General features: G+C 40.4%; 1 protein-coding gene across 11 annotated transcripts in view; it reads right to left on the bottom strand.

Moving 5' to 3' along the window:
- LOC122071808 (histone-lysine N-methyltransferase SMYD3) overlaps nt 1-27,054 on the bottom strand; it is a 126,939-nt gene that overhangs the window by 89,922 nt on the left and 9,963 nt on the right. For all 11 annotated transcript variants that reach the window (XR_006138286.1, XM_042636230.1, XM_042636224.1 and 8 more), the window contains 6 exons: nt 26,436-26,667; nt 23,673-23,791; nt 23,130-23,525; nt 22,882-23,016; nt 12,899-13,024; nt 4,408-4,563 (listed from right to left, as the gene is read on the bottom strand). Coding sequence is in view for 10 of the 11 variants with exons in the window: in XM_042636230.1 (XP_042492164.1) it covers nt 4,408-4,563; nt 12,899-13,024; nt 22,882-23,016; nt 23,130-23,525; nt 23,673-23,791; nt 26,436-26,667 (1,164 nt within the window). In the remaining variant the exon portion in view is untranslated. The remainder of the gene's footprint in view (nt 1-4,407; nt 4,564-12,898; nt 13,025-22,881; nt 23,017-23,129; nt 23,526-23,672; nt 23,792-26,435; nt 26,668-27,054) is intronic.

The following is a 27,054-nucleotide window of genomic DNA, read 5'->3' as shown; positions in this document are numbered from 1 at the left end:
TGACGTATTCCTTAAAAGCTTACAGAAGTGTTTTACAGGACAGTTATTCAACTGGTTATGATGTATGGTGCGGAATGCTAGGTTGTTAACAAGTGTCATAAAAATAAGCTATTGTAGCAGAGATGAGGATGTTGAGATGGATGTGTGACAAGAATAGGAAGGATAAAGTACGGATTCACCATATTAGAGTTGATTAGGGAGCTGGCCCAATTCATAATAAGCAGAAAGTCCTTTAAGGTGCTATGGGCAAGTTCAAGGAGGCCTGAGGATGCTCCAATAAGGAGTGATCTAATTTAGTTTAAATGAATCAAAAGAGCTAGAGGTAGGCCTAAAATGGTCATAGGAGAAGTAGTAAGGAAAGACATGCATAGTTTAGGTCAGGTCTCAAGTGTGACCTCGGATATATTTTTTTGGAGGGCAAGAATCCAAGTAGCCAACCCCATTTAGGTGAGATTTTTTTTTTTTTTTTTTTTTTGGTTTGATCATTCGCTTATACTTTAATTTTTCTTTGCCTGTCTTTGATTGGATCCATGTAACCGACCCCATTTAGTTGGGATAATAAGGCTTGTTGTCCATAACCAACACCGTGAAGTGATGTGTAATCCCTTCAACCTTGCACAGTTACATAAATGTCGTACCTAAACTCCCCTCCATTGTCTATTCCCAAGCACTTAAATTTAGTGAACACCTTAATTTTATGCTTCATGAAGGTCACAAAATATTCTGCCCCAGCTTTAGATTTGATTGGTGAAGGGCCACATACATCACTGTGACAGATTCAGGGTTCAAAACCCTATTCGGATCATTTATGGTCCGCCCAAGTATTAAATAACTCAATTCAAAGAACTAATGGCAAAACAGTAAATAGTTTTGAGTTTTAAATGAGCAATGGCAGAAGTGTAATTAAACAAAAAATTACATTTGTGTGGCAGTGACGTAATTTTCTTGGAACCGAAGTTAGAAGAGAAGTGCAACGTATAACCAAGGGTAAACTAGGAATAAAAGTTGAGATAAAGGGCAAAATAGTATAAGGGGATATTAGAGGGGAATTAATGTAAGATCGAATCACAAGTGATCCAATCCCAGGTAGGATCGTTAGTAAATTTCAAGAGTTAATTTGAATCAACAAACGGAAGCAAAACAATAACTATTTGAACCCAAAACAATAACGTTTTCCAAATTTTGAGAAGGGAAGGGCAGAATCGATATTTTATAAATATCTCAAGATCAAGCCATCAGAAGAGCCTAAATTTGAATCGATCTCCAAATTAGGATTCTTGAATGCTTGGTCACAATTTGAGTTCGATCGGATGGCTGAATTGCTTAATCCAAAAAAATGTGTGACATCCAAACTTCTAGAAGACTTGAAATTCAAGGAAAACTTGAAGAATAATACTTATTTGTTATTGGATGAAGAAGATGATGAAAGAATAAATAATAAAAGAAGAAGGATTGAGATGTGATGGGTGTGAATGGGATGGTGGGATGGCTATCTCAGCCTAGGCCTCTCATCCACAACTATCTCAGTTGTTGAAGAAATTCTTTCTCAAAATTTTGGGAGCACAAAGCTGCAATTTCATTCATAAATTCGTGTATAATGTTGTAGCCACTTACAAGCTTATATAGAAGACTCAAAACTAACTCAAACACTAAAAAGGAAAGGCCTAACTCAATCCTTAACTAATTGGGATACATAAACTGACTAGGAAACTGAAATAACAAAGAAAATAGACTCAAAACAGAACTCTAACTAAACTAATGAATTAAATCTTGTATTCCTACTTTCTACCCATATTTTAGGCCCATTAAAAAAAGGGTAATTTACGGCGCCACCCCCTAGAGAATGCCACTATTATAAGAACACCCCCTTTGTTTCACCAAATTAGACTCAGACCCCTTACCGTCAGTTTCTGTAAAGGAATATACTTTATATGCTGATGTTAGCTACTATATTTTATTTTAAATACCAAAATACCCTTACTAAATGGGAAGTACCTAAAATGCCCATGTAATAAGATCCATCCCCAAATAGATTTGGACTACCGGTGATTGTACAGAGCACCGGGGATCATGGCAACGGCGGCAGCAGTGGCAGTGGCAATGGCAGCGGCAACAGCAGCAGCGGCATCGGCATTAGCCGCAACAGCGGCATCGGCATTAGCCGCAACAGCAGCAGTAGAGGCAGCGGCAGCGGCAGCAGCAGCAGCAGCAGCAGCGGCGGCGGCGGCATCGGCATCGGCATCAGCATCGGCGGCATTCAACAGCGGACCATTCCATAACCATTAGAATCACCGTTACAAAGAAGTAGGGAATAATAATCTAAAACAAAACTTAAGAAAATAAGAAAATGTGAGAGAATATTAATTGTAGAAAATAGGATCTGTAGGTTGCTGCTCTGTTTCAGAGTAAACCATTCCAAAATATTTTGAAAATAGGATCTGTAGGTTGCTTCTCTATTTTCAGAGCAGACCATTCCAAAACAATTTGAATCACTATTATTGCTGTCTTGCCCTTCGTTTCTCTCACCAAGCCATGGATAAAACCCAAATCTCATCTCCATCTCTCTTTCTTCTCCTAGTCAACCCTAGCCATGACCTTCCTGCAATCATCTCTCTCATCTGTTACCACCGAACCCAATCTCTTTCTCTGTTCCCATTACCTTCTCTAGCAAACCCCTGGGTTTGCTTCTTCCCCAAGAGAGGTGTGGCAGTTATATTGCAGCCCTTAGAGGTGTTTGTTGTTGTGGTCGAGGTGGTGGTGGTGCTCTCATGAAACTGTGATGCTGTTCAAGGGCAACCATCTTTGATGATATCGGAGAAGATATTATACTAAACAGTCCTAGAAAAACGTGTGCGTGTGAGAGATGAGACGGTGAGAGGGAGTATGGAACAAACTTGGTTGCGGAAGAGAGTTCTTGAACTATGGAATGGAGCTTCAGAGAAGCCATCATCTCGCCATTACACTTTATGTTCACAAGTCTCTGTCGTTCGTACTCGGTTAGGGTTCACATATCCATGAAAGCAAGCTCAGAGAGATAGAAAGACAGAGGGCGTTTCAGGTTCCACCTCTGTCTTTGTGAATATGGTGTAATGGTCATTTTAACTCTTCATTTAACAGTGACTGTCGGTAGGGGGTCCGAGTCTAATTTGGTGAAACAGAGGGGATGTTCTTATAATAGTGGCATTCTTCAAGGGGTGGCGCTGTAAATTACCCTTAAAAAAATAGCCCATTACAAAGAAAACCCATGGGATCAAAGGCCTAACACATACATAACCCAACCCAAGGCTTATTTCCAATAAAATAAGCTCATTAAGTGACTTATCTGAATCAGAAATAATGGGCAAAGTCATAAAAAATGGTTAAATCTCACTCACGATTAAAGAGTCATTTTCAACCTTGTACACAAAGCAAAGGCGTAAAAATTCACATAACCAGAACTGGTTCGAAGGGAATATCTCAGCAAATAAGGTTTCTTTCAACCTGAAATTTCGAGTAAGACTTCGCAACATTCAGGCCTTCTTAAGATCATCCAAGCACAGCTCCAAACTCTTTGATGCCCACCCTGCCTCATATTGTGCCAGAATGGTATTTCCTACCAATCCATGCCATTCTTCGTAGTATACCTGACAAATCGGGAGGTGTAGCCGTAAGTGTTACTTGGCTAAGATGATGCTGAAACAAATATGGGTGGTGAAAGGGAACCTTGTGCAGCACCATTCTTTGCGTTGTTTCTAGTATTCCTTTTAGTTACCATTTTGCACAAAACTTGCTATTTTGTTTGCACTACTTTCTAATTCCTTTCTCTAGTTTCTATTTTGGTTCTAGTTGCTAATCTGTCAGTTATTACTGATGTTCACCAGTTTCTAATTCTGTTTTGGTAATTTCTATTTTCTATAATCACTTTCTATGTTGGTTCTCTAGTTACTAAATCCATTGACTCACTTCCTATTTTGGTTTCTATTGCTAATCTCCTAATATGGTAAAATCTAATCGTTGGTTCTGGTTCAAACTACAAGGATCTATCATCCTGCCCTGTTAGCCCACTCAACCAGAATTTTGGCCACATCAGACTTGTCTTTTCTCTGTTTAATTAATTTTCGGTTTCTGGTTTTGGTTCATGTACTCCTACGATTCTGGAGTTACATGATGATTTCTAATGCTAATCCTTGGGTGATTAGAATACCACATTAAGCTCTTAACTCCTTTTTTTTTTCCAAAAGGTTTCAAAAGGTAATGATATTAATGCCACATATATATGCCTTTTGTCCAAGAATATAATAATTGACTCATGCACAGATAGCAGCTATTAGCCTTTCACACCCAAAAATAACATGAACTAGCGGCACAGCAACCCCTCCAAACCAACACAAAAGAAGGGATACAAATTGAGTACCATTCATGTTATACCTGTGGGCCATAGGATAGCTCCAGCGGTTGACCTGCCGCCACAAATTCTGTTGATCGTATAGAGAGGCTACGTGAAAGGAAATAAGCATGAATGTTTGGTTGACACGAATGGTTAAACAAGCTACCAACTGAATAAATGGCTAGACCAACTCTGACCTGTAATCACCATACATCACAAAGAAGAGATTATCAGAGGAAATGCAATATATACCAACTGAAGCTGAAAACATAGATGAACAAAATTTCCAAACATAAAAAAGAAAAGGATCAATGATATAAGAATAACAAGTAACTCATGGAGATAGAAAATTTTCAAGTGCCATGAAAACTTTACAAGGAAACTAGGTGGTGGCTGTCTAACTCTCTCTCAAAGAAAGTATAAGCTATACGAAACAATATGAGAATAGACAACCTATACAAGAGAGTGAAAATAACACAGTTCGAGCTAGGGGTGTCAATGGGCCGGGTTGGGCTGGGTTTTTTAAAACCCTAGACCAACCCTAAGGTCTATTAACTCAACCCAAGCCAAGCCCTGCCCTGCCCTGCCCTGCCCAGCCCAGCCCAGCCCAGCCCTAGGTTGGGCAGGGATATCTCAGCCCAGGCCCAACCCTGTCGGGTTTATCCCAACCCAGCCCAACCATGATGGACCCTGATTAGGCCGGGCTTAACCCAATCTAGCCCAGCCCAATACTATTGGTTACTTGGTTGCTTGATCTTGAATCTTGATGCATTGCAGAGGTCAAAGACCAAAGTTTTCGTATATATGTAGATTGTGGAAAACGAAAGCTTTTTGCAGACCTTTTCCTATAAGTACCCATTTATAATTATTAATATATTTATGTTATTATATACTTAATATATAGGGTTGGGTTGGGTTGGGTTGGGTTGGGTTGGGCTGGGCCTGGGTTGAGGTCGTGTTGGGTTGAGACCTCAACCCGGGCCCAGCCCAACCTGACCTTGGGCCTGAAATTCTCAACCCTAGCCCACCCTATGGGCTAAAATCTCAGCCCAGGCCCTGTTCGGGCTCAGGGCGGGCTAAGGCGGGTTCGGGCTGAGCAGACTTTTTTGATACCCCTAGTTCGAGCCAAAGGTAGCACTCGGCTCCATGAAATTGTATAAAATCAATGACCAATCAATCTACCAAATAACAGATGTTAAAGTTTTTAGTATTATGGTATTGTTTAGAGTTTTAAGCTTTGGAGAATATCGTCAAGACAAAATGGTCTCCAACGATTAACCGCTAGCTTTGGAGAATATCGAGAGATCGTCCATAGAGGCCAAGTGAGAGAGCTTAATGGCATTGCACTGAGGAATGGGAGAAATGTGTAGCTGATCCGTACAACTATGAATACTATGAGAGAGAACTTCCATATCCAAGGAGAAGAGGTAAGAAGATATAGGGCATCCCTGGCGAATACCCACTTACGAAGAGAAATAACCTACCGGGCTACCATTAACCAAGACAACAAGATCCACCTTGTAGGCAATCAGCACTTTAATATATTCAGCCAACCCCATTTTGCATGGATCCTCATATTTTTTTATCTTTTTTTTTGTCTCGATATCATGTATTTTCATCCTTACATAGCTAGAGAGACGCGCCGTTTCAACGCCCAAATGTGGTGATAAGTAGGCAAGGGCAAATGAGAGGATATATTTCAGCCTAGAAGGCTATGCAGAAGTTTAGGTACAGGCAAAGTCACGTTGATCACACCTTTTTTGATGAAAACAAGGATGGAAAGGTTATTGTTCTTGTCGTTTATGCTGACGATATAGTAATAACAGGCAATTATGACATAAGGATCTCCTCAAAACAATCCCAGTTAGCTATGGAGTTCAAAACCAAGGGTTTAGGACCACTCAAGTACTTCCTAGGAATTGAAGTAGCCCGATCAAGGAAGGGTATATTCATTGCCCAAAGGAAGAATGTCCTACATCTCCTCAGCGAGACAGGTATGCTTGGATGTATGCATGCATATACTCATATTGAGGTTAATCACCTACTCAGTTGCACAGGGGAGATTCAGTAGACACACCTTTCTCATACTAGGCTAGATATTCCTATGTTGTAGGGGTCCTTGGTTGTTTCTTGCATGACCCAAAGATAGTTCATCTCGAGGCACTATACATGATTTGAAATCAGCAACAGGAAAAGGCATCCTATGATGCAGATGCACAATCATTCTACAAAACTCGTCGACGAATTTTTCGCAATACCGGGGGAACTGATGCAGATGCACAACCGTGGACCGATCTAAACCCATTTGGGTATCCAGACATAGATGAACTAGATCCATATATGAGCCTTTGGTATAGAAGGATTTAGAAAGTCTTATTTATTTGGGAATATTATATATTCTTTTATTTCAAGTAAGAAACGGAGGAGATAGTATAATAACAACAACAACAAAGCTTAGCCTTATCCCAACTAAATGGGGTCAACTACATGGATCTGCAAAGCACCAAAAACAAAAATAAATAAAATAAAATTTGGGACATCCCACTCACGAACAATCGGCAACTCGGATCCTAGCCCTCCAGACAGCTCTGTTAGATGCCATATTAGGGTGAAGACTTAACTTTTGCATGTCATTTTTAACTACCTCCTCAATGGTCATTTTTGGCCTACCCCTAGCCCTTTTAGCTCCATTCATCTACATATGGTCACTTCTTCGTACTGGGGCATCCAAGGGCCTCCTTTGGACATACCCAAACCATCGTAATCGACATTCTCTGAGCTTATCCTGAATTGGTGCAACTCCTAAATCTATTCTAACTTGAGCATTCCTTATTCTATCTCTTCGGGTTTTGCCACACATCCATCTCAACATCCTCATCTCAGCCACACTCAACTTATCTATGTTACGCTTCTTTACTGCACAACATTCTGCACCATACATCATAGCAGGTCTTATGGTTGTCCTATAGAATTTTCCCTTAAGCTTTAGAGGAATACGTCGATCACGCCCCTCTCCATTTCATCCATCCTACTTTAATTCTGTGGGAAACATCATCATCAATCTCACCTTCTTTGTTTAACATAGAGCCCAGATATATGAAGCAGTCACATTACGGGATCTCTCTCCCATCAATTTTCACTTCCTCGCTATCAATCCTCAATCGATTGAAGTTACACTTCATATATTCCGTCTTGGTTCTACTTATCTTAAGACCTTTCGATTCCAAAGTGTATCTCCATAGTTCCAACTAATCATTGATCTCTGGCACTGTTTCACCGACCAGTACAATATCATCTGCAAAAAGCATGCACCACGGGACTTCTCCTTGAATATTCCTAGTTAATTCATCCATGACCAATGTAAATAGGTAAGGGCTCAATGCGGATCATTGATGCAACCCAATATTAATCGGGAACTCAACACCTTGGCCACCCACAGATCTCACACTAGTCACCACATCTCTATACTTGTCTTTAAGTATATCCACATATTTACTTGACACTTCTTTCTTCTCTAAAACTTGCCAGATTAGATCTCTGGGAACCCTGTCATAGGCCTTTTCTAGGTCAATGAAGACCATATAAAGATCTCTCTTGTAGGTTCTAGCTTTTTCCATAAGCCTTCTAATAAAGGAAGATTGCTTCTGTAGTGGATCTCCCAGGCATGAAGCCAAATTGGTTCCCTGAGATATTAGTTTCTCTCCTTAGGCGAACTTCTAGTACCTTCTCCCATAGTTTCATTGTATGACACATAAGTTTTATGCCTCTATAGTAGTTACAACTCTAGATATCGCTTTTATTTTTGTAAATTGGGACAATAAAGCTTCTCCTCCACTCATCAGGCATCTTATTCGTGTTTATAATCTTGTTGAACAGCCTTGTCAACCAAACAACACCACGTGGTCCCAAACTCTTCCACACTTCAATAGGAACCTCATCCGGGCCTGGTGTCTTCCCTACTTTCATCTTCCTTAGGGCTTCCTTAACCTCAGTCTCTCTGATCTTGCATACATACTTGTGATTCCTGTTGTGGGGCAGGCTACTCGAACCACTCCAATTACAATTGTCTCCATTAAGCAAGTTACAAAAATACTCATCCCATCTCCTCTTTATGTCTTCATCATTCACAAGTACTCTACTATCCTCACTCTTAATACATCGAACCTGGTCTAGATCTCTACTCTTCCTTTCTCGAATTTTAGTTATCTTATAGATAGCCTTTTCCCCGTCCTTGGTATTTAAATTTTTGTAGAAGTCATTATATTTTCTCGCCCGTGCTTTCCCCACAATCCTTTTTGCCTCATTCCCGATGGCCTTATATCTCTCTCTTCAACTTCCCTAGTCCTCCGCCAAATTTTAAAATTATCTTTCTTAGTCTTGATGTCAGTCTGAACCTCAACATCCCACCACCAAGTCTCTCTAGGGACCAACTTAGTACCCCTAGCCACCCCTAGAACCTCCTCAGCAATTTTCTTCGTGCAACCTGTCATCTCATTCCATATTGCGTTGGCGTCCCCGTCACAATCCCACTTTCCATGCTTCACCACATTATCTGTAAAGAACCCCACTGATTCTCCTTTCAATCTCCACCACCTAACCTTAGGGCACACTTGGTTCCTTCTTTTTTTCTTCGGTAAACGGAAGTACATGTCCAAGATCAACAATCTATGTTGAGAGGTTAAACTCTCCCCAGGTATGACCTTACAATCTTTACACATCCATCTATCAGGCCTTCTAGTGAGGAAGAAGTCTATTTGACTGGAATGCTATCCACTTTTGTACGTAATTAAGTGTTCTTTCCTTTTAGCGAAAAGAGTGTTAGCAATAGATAGATCGTAGGCAGTTGCAAAGTCCAAAACTGAGATTCCCTCCTCATTCCTCTCACCAACACCATAACCTCCGTGCACCTCTGCATAACCTCTCCTATCCTTCCCAATGTGTCCGTTCAAATCGCCTCCCATAATAATCTTTTCATCCGGTCTAAAACTATGCATCAATTCATCCATGTGTTCCCAAGATTGTAGCTTGCAACTCTCATCCAATCCTGCTTGTGGAGCGTAAACACTAACAATGTTGACCACATCTTTATCTAACACCATCTTTAAGGATATAATCATGTCTCCCACTCTTTTAACGTCTACCACATCGTTCTTTAGGTCTTTATCCACCACGATGCCAACTCCGCCTCTTCCACTCTGGTCTCCCAAATTCCAAAGTTTAAAGTCGTCCAACATCTTAGCTTTCATCCCTTTCCATCTAGTCTCTTGGATACATGCAATGTTAATCCTTCTAGTTTTAGTAGTTTTATTTTAGCTTCCATAGATTAAGTGAGTTTCCTACTTAGAGTTGGTTTCCAGTTTTAGTAGTTTTATTTCCTTTAAATACATGTGTAACCAACAATTGAGAAGCCAAATTGAGAATGAATTGAGTCGGTGGTTATGAGTGCCCTGTGTGGCCAAAGAGTGTGTGATTCTCTTCGCCTCCCCCCTTTCTCTTGTGCAATTCCGTTTCCCCCTACAACTTTAATTCCTTCTCCTTCCCTACTGGCCCTCCATCAACCTATTTTCAAATAATGGCATCCTTCACTAATGCTAACTGGGCTGGTCCTGTTTATGATCGCCAATTCACTTCAGATTATTGTACATTCCTTGGGGGCAATTTGGTCACGTGGCGAAGAAAAAAAGCAACCAGTAGTATCTCGATCAAGTGCAGAAGCAAAATATCAAGCAATGGCACAGGGTGTATGTGAGCTTATCTGGCTCAAAAATAATGTTGAGTGATCTAGAAGTGACATCTGAAGGACCCATAAGGCTCAAATGTAACAATAAGGCAGCAATCAATATAGATCATAATTCAGTACAACATGACGGGACAAAGCACAATGAGATTGGTAGGCACTTCATCAAAGATAAGATTGAACAAGGCTCAATATGCATAACATTCATCAATTCCCGAGAACCAACTAGCTGATGTTTTCATAAAAGGGCTTGAAATTTATTTCATCCTATTGTATTCAAGTTGGGCATGAGGGATGGATATCTATGCTCCAACTTGAGGGAAAGTGTTAAGGATAAGGGTTACATCTAGACTCATTGTATGTAGTCAAAGAACTGTGATTGTGTGATGACTCACCCTTAACTATACACAAGGTTCAAAATTTCCGAAATTTAATGGAAACCTAGGAATTTTACCTACAATGGTGGACACCTTGGTTTAGTCCCCCAAGCTGTTTTTTTTTTTTTTTTTTTTTTGGTATGCCCTATTTTTTACAATTCTAACCTATTCAAAAAATTAGTTTCATGGCGAAAAAAAAAACCTAAAGTGATATTTGTGGTGTTGACCCAAGTTTGCTAGTGTACGTTAACTAAAGGTACTCTAGTACTACATATATAAGTTACTAAGAATGGAAAATACACGATTAAAACAAACAAAACATAATGTAGAGGATGCAAAACAAATAATAAAAATTGAAATCATTCTAATATAGTTAAAAGTACCATGTACAAAAAAAAAAATTGATAATTGGGGAAAATGGGGTTTTAGCTTTTCGCTCCCAAAACCCTTCCTTAGGTAGATGTAGTTTACTTGTGTAAGACTCAAGCGTAGTATGAAAAATTGATAGAGAAATTTCAATTTCTGGGCTGATTTCCTATGTTTCCCACCTCTTACAGTCAAAATAGGGGAGAGAGAAGTAGTGATGTAGGGGGTTCCTAGGTGACTAGGTCTCCTACAAGATTAACTAACTAGGTAGGGTCAACTCAAGGGGCTTAGGTAGATAGGACAAAAAGAAACTCAGCAAACAAGATTAAGCATGCAAGATAAAATGAGACTAACAAACAAAGTAGCCAAAAGCAATAATAATCTAGACGAAAAAACACATAAATTCTTACTTAAGTTTCAAGTGGGGACATGGGGAAGGGAACAAACGACATACGAATGTTAGGTTCAGCACAAATCAATCTAGACACCCAAATTAGATATGCAAACAATCAATGTCCTCTAGCAACCAACTAAAATAGAAAATCAGCAGGCTTTTTTGGAGATATAACAGTGATGAAACAACTTAAAACAACGGGTATAAATAGGCATAAACAAAGGGCAAAGGCTGGCTTCAATGTCCATGGGCTGCAATATATAATAGGGATTAATGGAGGTGGGGAGGGTTTAGTTTAATGTTTTACCGTACTGCTGTCCAGATCTGAGGAGAAAAGAAGAGATCAAGGTCCTCCAAAATAAAGAAATGCAATCCACCTTTAGTTGATGAAGACAAGTCCAGCCGGTTGCAGAGAGATCCACAGTATTGTCAATGCAGCTTGGTGAATGATGTTGGGGCTCTCAGCAACTCACAGACAACAGGTACAGCCAGCAGTAATCCATTCATTGAAAGGAGATCAACACCAGCGGAGAGTAAACAACAACCGAGAGTAGCAGTAGACGAGGGTAGCAGCAGCAGTAATGTATGGCAGCAGTGTGTAGCAGCAGCAGTGATGTAATGGCAGCAGTGTGTAACAGCAGTAGTGATGTAATGGCAGCAGTGTGTAGCAGCAGCAGTGGTGTAATGGCAGCAGTGTGTAGCAGCAGCAGTGGTGTAATGGCAGGGGAGATCAGCAGCAACAGTTCAACATTAAGGAAAAGGAAGAAAAAAAAATACAGCAGCAGCAGTTCAGTCTCAAGGGGATATAAAACAGCAGCAGAAAAAAGAATGGAAAAAGAGAGGGAGGCGAGACAAGAGAGGAGAGAAGGGAGAACCGAGAGACTAAAGAGAGGAAAGAGGCGAGAGAGAAAGTGAGAAGACGTGATGGAAAGAGAGAGAATCGTGAGAGGGGTGGGGGGCCTTGCTCTTGGCTTTTTTTTCAATTCACATTCCTTGTTTAATCCTCCAACCACAAAGATGGACCTGGTTGAATCTTCTTCTTCTTTCGACTGTACACCTTGATTTCCCCATCAAGTAGATTTTGCAAAATAAGCATGAAACAAGCCCTTTCATAAGGGGCTGGTCATACCAAAATGGTCAAACCCATCGAGTTGGTCGAAATGATCGAAATTTGTTGAAATCTGTCGAAATGGGTCAAAATTGGGGACTTTTAAAAGTACTCTGGTATATCGTATCGAGCACTTGTGATATGGCCCAAATTTCAACCATTCCAGTCGAAATTTCAAACTATGGCTATAGATACCTAATTTGAAATCCGTTATCTCATTATCTAATAAGAACGGTCTCTATCATCTAAAACAAGCCAATCCATTCCCTCAACTTATTCTTCACAACTTTCTTTAACATTAAGAAAGATGAAAGTTTCTCCCTTATGACTGTATTATCAGAATTCATCAGTTTCTCTTTAGTCCATCAAAGCAGCATGTTAGTTCTCTAATTTTCATCATAAACAAGGAAATAAAATATATAAATTAGATGACTTTGAACACAAGGAAAACAAATGCAGGCATGGAAGCGTAGCCATAGACATGGATATACAAATTTTTTGATGGAAAGTGGCCCACGGTGATAAAGAATCGATAGTCATAAGCACAAACCTGTTCTACATTAGTAACCCTTGACAACTGTGGTCCTGACTGCTTCGATGAACTATATTCTTCTACTGATTTCATATGGACAATAGCCATAGAATTTACCTTGATTTGAGATATAAGTATTACCACCTGCATCCACAAGAAGTATACAAGAGTTGAAAATCACTGTGACTAAAACAAGGAGTAAGTTTTAACAAGGTAAACCAAAGTAATAGAATCTAGCACTGTTATTCCCTTTTAACTGTAATTTCTCTAATAATATAGTTTCCCCACCTTTAGTAAATAAGGATTCGACCAAGTTTTTATGCACAGGTCCTGTACGTACACAGTCATGCCCTCAACCATTGGATGGGGGTGGGGGGCACATAACCTTTTGTCATAAAGATTTACACCATGAATTGCCAACGATAAGAACCGCCAGAAAATAAATTATCATCGAAGCATGCTTGCATAGGTCATTTATCAAGAAAAACATATTATTCATATAAATGAAAAAAATATTATGCATCGTCTGATGAATATGCAAAGAATATAAGAGTGAGGAAGGTGGAGTTTACTGGTCTAACACAACTCTCCCTTCTTTTCTTTTTCTTCCCTCTTCCACTCTACATCTCGAGTTCTCGTATCTTCTTCACTGATAGTAACAAATCTTCATCAGTAAGTTGCCATTTCAGAATGTCTATTTCCTTACAGATATCTTTAAGTGCTGAGAAAAGTTTGGGAGCTTATAGACCACACCGGCCATATAGCTAATGTTCACCAAATGAAAAACTGAAATTACAGCCTGACATGACAATAGGTTTTTTAATTTTTGGTTTTTTTTTTTTTTTTTTTTTTTTTTTTTTTTTTTTTTTGGGGGGGGGTGGGGGGGGTTGGGGGTAGGAAGGTTGGCGTGATTGTACAATGATACATTGATCAACTGCAACCATCTTTTTTCAATTGAAATTTTTCTATTTTGTTGCTGATAAAAAAAAAAGAAAAAAAATTACAGGTTGGCGGAGAATTATGAACAAAATTCTTCCGTGTTTTGGAACTTTCCCTGAGATTTGGTTGTTTTACATCATATTAAATTTAAAGATAGTAGAAAATCAGACATTGTGATCCATCATCCATGGAGTATTGTATATAACAGCAACCTCCAGGACTTGAGATTCTGAGAGGTTCAGTTCCATTTAACTTAATTTATTGTAAAGTGAGCACTGCTGCCCATTTCATGGCATATTTATCATCCAGATTATCCATCAGTCGTATGCTTGCTTTTGGACCAGTCCTCATTTGTGGGTTTCTACTTTGTTAGGTATTGGACTTTATAAGTCCTCCTCACATCGCTTAATGTTGAACCTGAGGCATGATGAGCTGGGTGTATTGCACACTGGGAGTTGGCCGGAATAGGATGACTTTTGGTTGTTATGTGATGAATTAATGTATTGTAAGAACTAACAGTGAATGTTTGTGAAAAGCCATATTTGTCAAGGCGTCAACTAGGCATACAGGAGCCTCGGTCGCCTACGTCACCTAGGCATACAGGCGCCTAGGTCACGTACACGGGCGCCTTGGGTAGCCTAGATGCCTTGACAACTAGGAGAAAAGAATTTCAAGTCGGTACCAAAGCCTCCTACTATTGTAGAAGTTTGGAGCATGGCCCCACTTTTGAGTGCTTTCACCAAATTGGGTGTCCCCTTCCCTTCCAACTGTACCAAACATATCTCAAGTTAACCCCTAGACTCCAAGAGATGGAAACATTGGTAACATGCTTCGCCTGACTCAAGACAGTCCAGGCTCAGAAACTGTTATAATTAAGCTGAACAGTGTCAACTAGTTATCATCAGCATAATCAACTAGGAAACTTGCTGTTTGAATGTCATGTCAAAAAGCCATGGAAAATGACTTTTCTTAAGAAAAGAAAGAGGCTGAGAATTTTAGGCATAGTTAAGGCACTGCCTAAGTGTCCAAGAGCCTTCTTGGGTCCAAGGTAACAGCCTGACAGATGGACATGGGCTAAACATGGTAAAATGGGGAACAAATCTTTAAATAAGAACTACAATGCCCTTAAGGTAATGTGGGAGGAACTCAAAGTTTACCAGCCTCTCACTACTGACATAGAACAGTCGAAGATTCAGCGGGTTGAGTTCCAACTTCCAAGTTTACATGTTAATGATCGGGTTAAATTCTGATTTTCAGTCAACGAAGTGATGGTTGCTTACTGGGGAGAAGCTGTCTTCTTCCCTTCATGAGACCTTATCTCTCCCTCCAAAGCTGACATATCATCCTCTTCTAAGGATACTTCTAAGGAAAGTTCTGCTTTTGTTGCTAGTCATGGTCGTGGTTCTACTTTTCCGGTGAGAGTTGGTGGTTCAAGGGGAGGCCTTGGTCGTGGTGAGTGGTCGTGGTGGAGAGAAGACAGACTGGGCTTTCAGACAATGTACTTTTTGTAGCAAGCCTAAACATGCAATTGAGACATGTAAAGACTAAACATGGCAAACCAGAATGGCCTCAGCAATTAGCTTATATAGCAATGCCAAATGGTAACACTGAACAAGTCTCATTTGGCAACATCAAACTTATTTTTGGACGAATAAAGATTATATCACAAAGAATAGAAGAATATACAAGCCCAAGGGCCAAAGAGAAAAAACAAACTAACAAGAGAACAAAGAAGCAAGCCTAGTCAAAAGGAGAGGTGGCTGCAAGATGGAGAGGGTGAGACCCTAGGACACAACTATGAGCTTGTTCCTTGGGGAATCACTTACAAACAAATGAGGGAGCATGGCTAGTTTTCCACGGACATCAAAGTAGATGGCATCCAAATCTTATCAGATGAGCGAGAGTTGGAAGTCCATCTATGGAGATTGTGTTAGATCCAAATGTGGTTGATGAGTTGATGGAGGCACAAAAAGCTAACGTCTTAGCGGTGTCCCAAATAGAGTTCCTACCAAACGTCATATCAACCCATGTCCAATATCCACTCTCTTTGAAGAGGAAGAGTTCTTCTCCTGGTCGGCCAACAACTATTGAGGACTTTCTTCCAAACGGAGGCAGCAAAGGGGCAAGAGAAGAATAGGTGATTCGTGTTCTCTATACCATTCCAACAAAGGCAGCAAGGAGGGGGAACCTAGATGCAGCGATGGATGAGGAAAATTTACGTGGGGAGGCAGTTGTAAAGGGAATGCCAATATTACCTTTGAACCAAACAATCTTGTGCCAAGAGGAGGGAGGCCTCTAAACCTCACCAAATCTAAAGCTGAATAAGAACTGAAGATACCTGAAGTCAAAGGCAGCCAAATAACAACATCGCCTCTACCGCGATGACCAAGGGATGGGGGGGGAGGTATCTCCAAATATCAGATAAAGGAGGGGAATCGGGGGGACAATACACCATGGGAGATGGAGGAGGAAACCATGCAGCTTCTATCAAGACCCGAGTAGATAATTCTGAAGCTCACTACAATAGAGAGGACACCTAGATGATGCCACTTGTCAAGCCAAAAGGAGGTAGAGCGAGGCCATTATCAATCTTGGTGAATATGACCTCAATAGTAATGTGTCTGACCTGTAATATCCTGCACCAAACCCAAGAGGCATTTAAGGAAGGGGCAACCGACATAATCAAGTCTCTACAGAGGGGGCCAACATAAATCTAGGAGATCCAGATGTTGTGTTTCTTGGAGGCTAATTTCCAAATCAATTTAAGGGTGCCAGCAAGATTGACATCCTTAATTCTTATAAAATCCAGCCCTCCATCAGATTTGGGGAGGGTCTTCACCATCGTCTTCAAGTTCATCAGTGTACTCACCTTCCTCACCTTCCATTGTAGCATTTACAGCCCAATCATCATCAAGTTGGGGTTCACAAACTAGCATCTCCGGGTTGGATTCGATGGCGGTAATGATGAAATTAATCTTGCCATGTTTTGGACAGAAATTGGCGAAGTGTTCTACACCACCACAATGATAGCACTTTGTTCCTAGTGCCTCCTTACTGGTGCCATACCCTTATCCGATGTGACTTGTGGATCTCGGGTAGGCATGTAGTTAGGTCAAGTAGGAGTGAATGGCTTCCTTCAATGGACTGATTGTTCAAACAACGGGGAATGGCCTTGATCAAGTCTTTAGCATCCAAAGCCTTTCCAACACAATGATCTAGGTTTTGGTTTTCAACCACACCAATCTTGTCCCAGATATCAGGTCTTAATCCCAATTTGAAATTTTGAATCGGGATATAAGTTGTTCTTCGTCTTCGTAAACATATGTACTTGAACCACTTTGTTGGATTTATCAATGGACTCATCAACTGTCATGGTACCTTGCCAAACACTGCTAAGTTGATCATGCAGACGTCGACAATAGGAAATGAGAAGGAATTTCTCCTTGAGAATGTCTTTCATATCCTCCCATGTTTGTGGTTCCATAAGTCGCCGTATCAGTTTATCTCCGTGAGTATTCCACAAATCCTTAGCCCCTCCAATGAGTTTTGTTGCAGCAGTTGCACCTTACGTTTTTCTGATAGGCAATACCACTTGAAGTAGATATCCAAGGCATTGAGCCAATCATAGAAAGTTAGGGTCATGCTTTCCGTTGTATTCCTTCAAGTCCAGCTTCAAGTTGTGTTTATCATTGATCTGACAAGGGTTTACTTCATCGTCTTCTTCCCCTTCATACAAACCAATATTGGACACACGTGACACGTCTCACTAGGTGTAGAGCAAGTCCGGGCCTTTGAGTACCAACAATATTAGCAGCAGAATGATTTACATCACCGGATGACTATGTTGAACGGCTAAAAACATTGCAAAAGGTTATACTCATACCTACAATGCGGATTACTTTCCAGACTTTTTCTCTTGTTGCTCGCCTTAATTTAGTTGTGAATTATAATTGGCTGTTATATTAGTTGGATATCAAAAATGCTTTCTCATATGGTGATTTACACGAGGCGGCATAAAGGAAGCAACATCCAGGGTATTTTGCTCTATGGGAGAATGCTAGAAAATTTTGTAAGTTACACAAGGCGATTAGTGGCCTAAAACAGTCACCTGGAGCTTAATTTGATGAGTTCAATTCGAATGTTACCAGGTGTGGATTTTCGTAGTGTTATTCTAAACATTCAGTGATTGTTTGTCACCGGGATTCTAGGTTGATTGTATTGGTTGTCCATGATATTATCATATCTGCAAATGATGCATCTGGGATTACCAAGGTGAAATCTTATTCATAGCAGCATTTTCAGATAAAGGACTTTGGTGCCCTCAGTTATTTTCTTGTTATTGAATGCTTCGGAGCAAAAGAGGGATTAGTCTCTCTCAGAAAAATATGGATTAGTCTTTCACAGAGAAAATATGTTTTAGATCTTTTGTTTGAGAAATGTATGCTTGCTTCCAAACCAAGTAATACACTTATAGCCTCACAACAGAAGTTTGGGACAAATGATGGTAAGGAGTTTGATGATAAGCACAGGTACAGGAGATTAGTAGAAAAACGCATTTACCTTACTACTACTAAATTAGACATATCATTTGGGGTTATTATCAATTTATGGAGTCACCTAAGATGGCTCACTAGAAGGCAGCATGTTGAATATTAAAGCATCTTAAGGTTGCTCCATGAAAGGGGCTCATTCACCGACCTCATCAGCATATTGATGTGGTAAGATAATATGAGGCAGACTAGGCCAGTGCTGATGGTGATAGGTCTACCACAAGTTTCCGTCGTTTATTGGTGGTATTCTTGTCACATGGAGGTGCAAGAAGAAGACGACAGTGGCCAAGTCTAATGTTGTGGCTGAGTATAGGGTCATGGCTCATTTTGCAACCGAGTTAATGTGATTAAAATAATTGCTTCAATAGTTGGGGTTTCCAGTTACTAAACCTATGAAGATTTTATGCAATAATCAAACTCCTATCTATATTGCCAGAAACCGGTGTTTCACAAAAAAACCAAACACATTAAAGTTGGCTGTCACTTTATGAGGGATGCAATAATGTCAAAACCGAAATTTAGGTCAAAACTTCCGAAACCTGGTTCAAACTTGGTATTTTTTTTTTCTGGGCTATTGCTAGAAATTTGGGCCAAAATTTCTGAAATTTTGGTCATACCTGGTTTCGTCTCGTGTTAGGTCAAAACCACCAAACTGTGCAAAATTTCAGTCAAAATTTCCAAGATGTAGAACCATGGCAATGAGGAAGTTGAATGATACCCCCTTCGTTTCTTCTGCAAATCAGTTGGGTATTATGTTTACCAAGCCTCTATTTAGTCTTGCTTTCCGGAAAGGCTGTTCCAAGCTGGGCATGGGCGAGGTAAATACACCAGCTTGAGGGGGAGTGTTAAGAGTGTCACTATTGTATTAGTGCTAGAGCAAGGGAGGTTTTGGGAATATAATTCTGTGATTAGGATTCTTTTATGTAATGTTTATTAATCAAGGGTACTCTTGTAATTTATTGAAGTCACTACATTATATAATACAATATGGAGGTCAAGGTTTGGTAGTCTGACCAAACCCTGAGTCCATTTTCTCCTCCAGGCTTGCACTTCTCTCTCTCTCCTCTTCTCTTCCTCTTCTCTTCCTTCTCTTTCTCTCGCTTTGCTAAAACTGGTTGCCTGTATTTGATATTGTTACAAGTAATAAGATTCCACTCAAAAGGTGTTCTCAAACAGTTTTAATTTTCAAAGGTTTAAAGTCCAGCCCTCCATCTCCTTTGGTCCTAAGCCTTTTGAATTCTTTGGCGTGTGGACCATCCATCATGAATTTCTTCCCATTGTTTGTAAAGCTTGGGACATCCCAATTCAAGCTTTATCCTCCCCACTCATTGCCTTTTCCTGGAAGCTCAAGAATGTTAAATGTGCTCTCAAGAGCTAGAATTCCTCTTCCTTTGATAACATTTCTTCCAGAGCCTCCTCTTGCAAGGAAAAGCTTGATTTAATACAATCAGACTCCTGACTGATCTCCATAACCCTTCCATAACGGAGGAAGAAAAGTAGGTCTCTTCAGAATATGCCATCCTTCTGCCCGAGGAAGAAAGCTTCCTTCGCCAAAAATCTCGAATCAAATGGCTTGAGTTGGGTGACTCCAATACTGCTTTCTTTCACAGTTCCCCTCTAAGCCAGAACTAATGCCAACTCCATTACCAAGCACTTCTCTTAGGAAGGAGTCACCCTTCTCTCCCCTTCCGATATCAAATCGAAAGTTGTCTCCTTCTCTAAGCTTTTCCATCCCCCTTCTTATCCTCCCTCACCCACCTCCCCCCAGATTTGCTCAATAAATTTATTCCAGACCTTCTCCTCCCCCACCCATTGCCATTCCGTCTGATGATGTCCTAAGAGGAGGAGAAGAATCCCATACTAAAACCATCAGGGCCAAGGGCCTTGTTTGATTTGTGAGAGAGGACTGTAGAAATGATCTCTTCCTTCCTTTGTCTCATTCCAAAAAAGGAAAGCAAAACCTCAATGCCCGATTTTAGACCTATCTCCCTCTGTAATCTCCTTTAGAAATTCATTGCGAAAATTCTAGCCAATCATATTCAAGTTGTCATTGATTTTTTTGTCAATGCAAACCAGTCTGCTTTTATTGCTGGCAGACAACATCATTCTTTGTTGAAATTGTTGGAGATTTTGATAGATCTGCCCGTTCCCTTGCTGCCCTCCTCAAGATTGATATCCACAAAGCTTTTGATTCCATCAGATGGGACTTCATTTCAAAAGTTTTGCTCCAGATGTCCTTCCCTCCAATCTTTGTGCATTGGATCCACTCCTGCATCTCCTCCCCCCACTTCTCAATGTTGGTAAATGGCAGCCCTGTCGGATACTTCACATCCTCAATGGATATCCGTCAATGTTGTCCTCTTTCCCCCTTCCTCGTTTCTCTTGCCCTTGAGGATCTTTCCCGCTCCATCCAATCCTCCACAGATCAGCAGCTCATTTCCCCGATTCCCAAATGCAAATCCCTCAACCTTACCCATTTGGCTTTCGCTGATGATCTTATGATATTCTCCAAAGTTGACCATCTTTCCATCTCCACCACAATGTCCTCCCTTCACCTCTTTGAAAGCCTATCAGGCCTTCGCATTAATCTCCTCAAATCTAACCTTTTTCTCTGGGGTATTTCTGATGCCTCTAAAGCTCGTCTCCTAGAGCTTACGGGCTTTTCCACCGGTTCTCTCCCTGTCAAATACCTTGGTCTCCCCCTCTTTCCTCTAGACTTGCGGCTCATCACTATTCTCCCATACTTGATCAAATGAGGAAAAGACTTCAGCTTTGGAAAGGCAAGCTCCTATCCTACGCAGGCCGCCTGGACCTCATCTGATCTATTCTTCAATCCATGTACCTTTATTTGTCTGACATCTTTGTCCTCCCTGCCTCCACATCCAAGTCCATTGAAAATCTCTTCTGCTCCTTCCTTTGGAAAGGGATTGATTCCTCTAAGTTCCTTCACCCTTTAAGTTGGGCTCAAGTCTGTCTCCCCAAATCAGAAAGTGGCTTGGGGCTCAGAAGAATCCATGAAGTACTTCAGGAATCCTCAAGCTCATTTGGAAAATTACCTCCAAACACAACAGTATTTGGGTTTCTTGGGTCTACTCCTCTCTCCTCAAAAGGACTCAATCTGTACTTCCCCCCTCCCCTTCTGGTTCCTCCTGGATCTGGCGCCAAATCCTTAACACCAGATCAACTACTCTTGGTGTTATTTCTTGCATCATTAGGAATGGCTCTTCTACATCTCTCTGGCTCGACCCCTGGCACCCATCTGGCATCCTCCCCTCTTACCTCCCCTAGAACCATTAACGCATTTGGCTTTAACAAATCCTCAATTGTTGCCTCCATCATCTCAAATGGAGACTGGTCCCCCCCACCTCCCCCTCCCCCTCCCCCTCCCCCTTGTGGATCTTTGGTCCTCCCTTCCCCCTATCCCACCGGTCATCGTGGAAGGGAGGATAAGATTATTTGGACCCTCTCCCCCTCGAGCATGTTTAGTTCTGCCTCTACTTGGAACTACATTCGTTCAAAAAGCCCTCTTGCTCCTTGGTGCAATACCATCTGGTTCAAAGGTCATATCCCTCATCACAGTTTCACTAATTAGCAGGCTATCTCAAACTGCCTCCCCAAGCAGTCCTTCCTCATCTACCAACACATCTAGGTTTCACCCTCTTGTTGTCTCTGCTGGAATGGCATCGAAGTTGTTAATCAGCTCTTTTCTTTCTTGCCCTTCCTCATCCACTTCTTGGAAAAATGTTTTTAATAGCTGTTGGTCTGCCAAGAAATCTGTCCTACCTTCGAGCAGAGAATGGATTTGGGTCAATATGACTTCGTTGGTTCTACCATCTGTCACACTACCGGGAAGCTTGCCTTCTGTGCTGCCATTAACCATATCTGGATGGAGAGAAAAGGTCGTAGATGGACTTCCAACTCCCATTCTTTTGATAAGATTTGGAAGGCCATCTTCTTTCATGTTAGCTCCAAACTTGGAACTCTTCGCCCTCATGCTGTCCGGGACACCCCAAGGAACATGCTCATCTCCTTTATCTCCACAGTCCACCCACCCTTTGATTCCTCCTCCACTAGGCCCCTCTTCCTAAGTGGGGCTCTGTATTTGTAGGGCTGGTCCCTTTTGCCCCCCCCCCTTCTTTCTCTTTTCTTTGCTCTTGTATATTCTTCTCCCCTTTGGTAATAGATTTATTTATTCATTCCCCCCCCCCCCAAAAAAAAAAAGGTCTGCCATTAGCACGAGAATTGACTCTCAAAATTCCAATTAATTTTTTTTTTTATTATTGAAATGTCACAGCAGCCAGGACATCAGGTTTTAGCCCTTACCATCAATGCATGCTGAAGGAGAAACAAAGAAAATCTTATCCAAATAGGTTCATATATTCATCCCTCTTCAGTCCAACAAAGAGAAAGACCAGAACTATACAAGTCATCATAAGATTAAAGAAAATCAAGTACTGGTCTAATTGCAAAATGTATTGGGTGTTTAGTAGGCAAAAGGAGTTTCAAGCATACCTGTGAAGCAGAAGTGCCAGTTAAAGGAAATATAGAACCATAATAACGCTGAAGACAGTGGGTCAGTACAATTGAATAAATGTGCAACTCCAATTTGTTCTCTGGGGTCATTTGAGCATAATTGTGAAAGAGGTCCTAGGAGAAAAGTAATCAATGCCATAAGTATCATCTTAGATCCTTACACAGGACACCAAGATTATAAACAGAATTATGTATCCAGGATGCAAAACAGAAGGTTTGGGAGATACCAAAGATTCTATGGGCTTGGAGGTTAAGCTGGAGTGCCTCCTTTGCTCAATTGACTTCACTAGAACTCGGCCTGCCAAAACAATTTCGGATGGTAATACTACAGGCCAATGTACACCACCACATTCATGTTTGTGTTCGGGGATACAATTAATGTTTGCATCAGCAACAATATATCCAGAATTGCTAGGTGAAGTTTCCGCCATTTCAAAATTTTTAGATATATTCTCAGGGATCAAAGCATTGTTTGGACTGCTTCCAAATTGTCCTCCAGCTTGTACTTGGCAATGCTGGGAACAGTACGATGGTATTGAACATGATGAACATGGGACAATATCAGCTGGTAGCTCATTGAAGCAGAAATGACAGTGTGTTTCCCGACAATGCTTCAATATAATCTGCAGAACACTGAACCAAGTAAGAATTGTACCCCACCACATTTTAATCTCTGGTGAAAACAAGCCCATATATGCTACCATGATAAAAATACATGATAGATGGTGGGTACAACAAATAACAAAACCAACAACAACAATCATCCATACCGCAGCATAAGGTTCTTCAGTGTGAACCAAGGAAGCTTTAGCTATGTTAATTAATGAAGCCATACCCCTTCCTTTAGTTGTTGTGGAGACACAATGCAGTACTTTTGGGCGTAGCTCATCTGTCATAAATAAACTAAATTTATCTCAGAAACAAACAGAAAAAGGGGGCATATGACAAGTTATTATAGGCAAGAGAAACAAAAGTTGTTAAAGGTAACAGAAGCTCATAAGAATAAACACCATGACTAGTAAGGATACAGATACAGCAGAGTGATCAGAAAAAAAAATGAGGTTGAAAGTTGGAAAAAGACTACAGAAATCTTACCTACAGCAATGTCTTAAGGGTAAAGTGATTAATTTACAGATTGAAAATGTTTGTAAAGTGGCAATACAAAAACGTTCAGTAAATGAGGGTAAGAGATGATAGGAGAAACTTCAATCTTCAAAAGAAAAAACAAAAACAAAAACAAAAAAACAAGAAAGGAGCAATGAGAAGGAAACAAATGGAAAAAATTAGAGTCGGCACTCCATCCAAGAACTCGAGATAACAAACGCTTTTAGCCATTGCATGGGAATGAAGGTTGAAGTGATACTACACATCTAGTTGATCATACAAAAACATGAAGATATATGATGTTTATTAAAATGTAAACATGATAGGAGAGTTTCCCTATCATTGGGGGTGGGGGGGGTCGTTCTATGTGTTTTGTGTCTTTTAGTTATTTACTTTAACTAAGTTGTAAGGTGTATTTACACTTTTACTCTTAGTAGTTTCCTTCTAAAAGTCTAATGCTGGAATATATATTATAAAGGTTCTGCTGGACCACAATAGGAATTCTCTCTCAATACAATCATGTCTAGCCTTCTCACTTTGTGGTCTCCATTGCCTAGGTTTGACACCTAGCCAACACCTTGACAACAATGGTTATATCTTTTAAAGGATCGCTCAAAGTTTTCACATGTTTTACGCAATTTTGTAATGAAACAAAAGATGCTTCTTCTATTCTTTTCCCTGGCGCAGCTGAGCCATCCTGGACTTGAACCAAAGATCTCGCTCATGAAGTAAATCATCGCACACTATGATCCAACCAATTGGGAGAGAATCAATAGATTCTTTTTCAAGGAGCGATTCATCCTACTCGCACGTGGCATACAACTCTCCGTTTTACTGCGCTCTACAAGGGTGCTTGTTCCTCCCTTCTTCCCTCCAATTAGAAGAAAAAAGAAGGCGTCGCCTAGACGGAAATTTGCCATCCTGGCAGAAAAAGAAGTTTTGGCAGTGCTACGATTTACGTGACTCACAAATGGCGGTCGCCATTGGCTGATAAGTGTCACCATGGCGACGCCATGGACGCCAGGTCACGCCTGATTCACTAGGCAGTCGATATTTTGTAAAATGCAGGGTGATTTTGATAGGGCTATGTTGATTTTTGATGATTTGATGTTGCTTAATGTTGGTTTTATATGTTATAGGGTATATATTGTAGGCTTGTAGCATGGTAAATAACTTTAGAAAATAGGAGAAATAAAAAAGTAGCATACTAAATAACTTTAGAAAATAGGAAAAATAAAAAATGGCACATTAGCGATTTGATTGCCATGGCAACGCAACGGGCGATTCGTCGCCAAATCGATTAACCACCCCTCCACCAATTTGGATCGATTTAACGCCGTGACAACTATGGTTGTCCTGGTTATGTATGTTGATGATATCATAATTTCTGGTGATGACTCCTCTGGCATTGAGGATGTCAAGGCATATTTGCATCAACACTTTCAAATAAAATATTTGGATACCAAGTGATCATTCTGTTTTTGTTCATCGGCCTGGGTCCAAGGTGGTTGTCCAGGTTGGGTATGTTAATATCATAAATTCTGATGACGACTCCTCTGGCATTGAGGATGACAAGGCATATTTGCATCAACACTTTCAAAAGAAATGTTTGGACACCAAGTTATTTCTTGGGTATTGAAGTTGTTCAAAGTACAAAGGGAATTATTTTCACAAAGGAAGTATGTGCTTTGATCTTCTATCTAAGACTGAGATAATAGGTTCCAAACCTATGGATGCTCCTACAGATCCTCATCTGAAGGTGGGGGTGTGTGATGATAAGAAATTTGCAGATAAACGTCAATATAGGCGTCTTGTTGGAAGACTTATCTACCTAACTGCAACTGACCAGATCGAGTCCCTATAGAGAGGGAAGGAAAACATTTATCCTCAAACCAGAGAAGGAGAATTGTTGCCACAGCAAGGAAAGCCTAAAAGGAATGCCACCACTATATTTTATTTTCTTTCTTTCTTTTTTTTTGGAGGGGGATAGTTGCAGCACTCCTTTTACCATCTCTTAGAAAGCAACATTTAACTATTTTCAAACATCCCACAGCACAAATTCACCCACGTAAGAGAATATTGTGGATGGTATAGATGTTCTACATAGATATCATATCAGAGAATGCTCAAACTTGTGTATAGGTAATCTGCAGACGGAACAAGAATGAATCACGGTGGAAAAATAAGGGGGTTAACATAAAAAGTAAAAATTGAAAGAAACATCAAAGCTACAATGTCACAACTTCAATTAAATATTTTCAATTATGCAATCCAATGGCACTGATTTACCATTATGTCATCTACCACCTGGTGCACTCTTCGAACATGCATCAGTTTTACCTGAGTTGGAGGCTAGAGATGGTTCGAAACATAAACACTAAAAAGTTCAATCATTTTAGCAGAAACAAAGACAACAATTCAAAACTTACCAATCATAGAGATTGAGTTACTATAGGATCCAACATTCCGTTCGCTAGAACTATCCCCAGGGCTACCTGTCCCCTTAGTCCTCCTGCAGTGGTCTAAAATTGTGTCGATCTCACATTTTATCTGGGCCTTTCGGCATAAAGAGAGCTCCATGTCCAGAGCAACATTCAAATCACAGACTGCCTCTTCATAATTCGCCATGGAAGCCTTTGCCATACCTCTCCTATACCAAGCCTGCAATAATACTAATTCTATATCAAATAATAATCAACTGTAAACTAAGAAACAGCAGACACATGACCTCCTAAAAAGCACAATAACATTAGTCTAGTACATTCATATCTTTTTTCGTCCAAGTTTAATTACAGCTGTTAGTATAACGGTTGTTTATTTAATTCTCATTATAGGGGTATTATTGTCATGTTGCTATATTTGGTTATTTTCCATTGTTGTATAAATACTGACCCCATATTGCATGTCCAGAGAAGAAAACACAAACACAAGCCAATGATCATACTATCATAGTGTACAGTTCGAGATTTCAGTCCAGCTTCGGTTTCAACCTTTGCCAAAATCAAACACCATGCGACTCTGTAGGTATGCATAGTTCAAACTAAAATT

The sequence above is a fragment of the Macadamia integrifolia genome, unplaced genomic scaffold (assembly GCF_013358625.1).
Source record: "Macadamia integrifolia cultivar HAES 741 unplaced genomic scaffold, SCU_Mint_v3 scaffold_9A, whole genome shotgun sequence".
Taxonomy (NCBI): Eukaryota; Viridiplantae; Streptophyta; class Magnoliopsida; order Proteales; family Proteaceae; genus Macadamia; species Macadamia integrifolia.
Note: the sequence above shows the minus strand (reverse complement) of the source record. Positions and strands in the feature narration are given on the sequence as shown.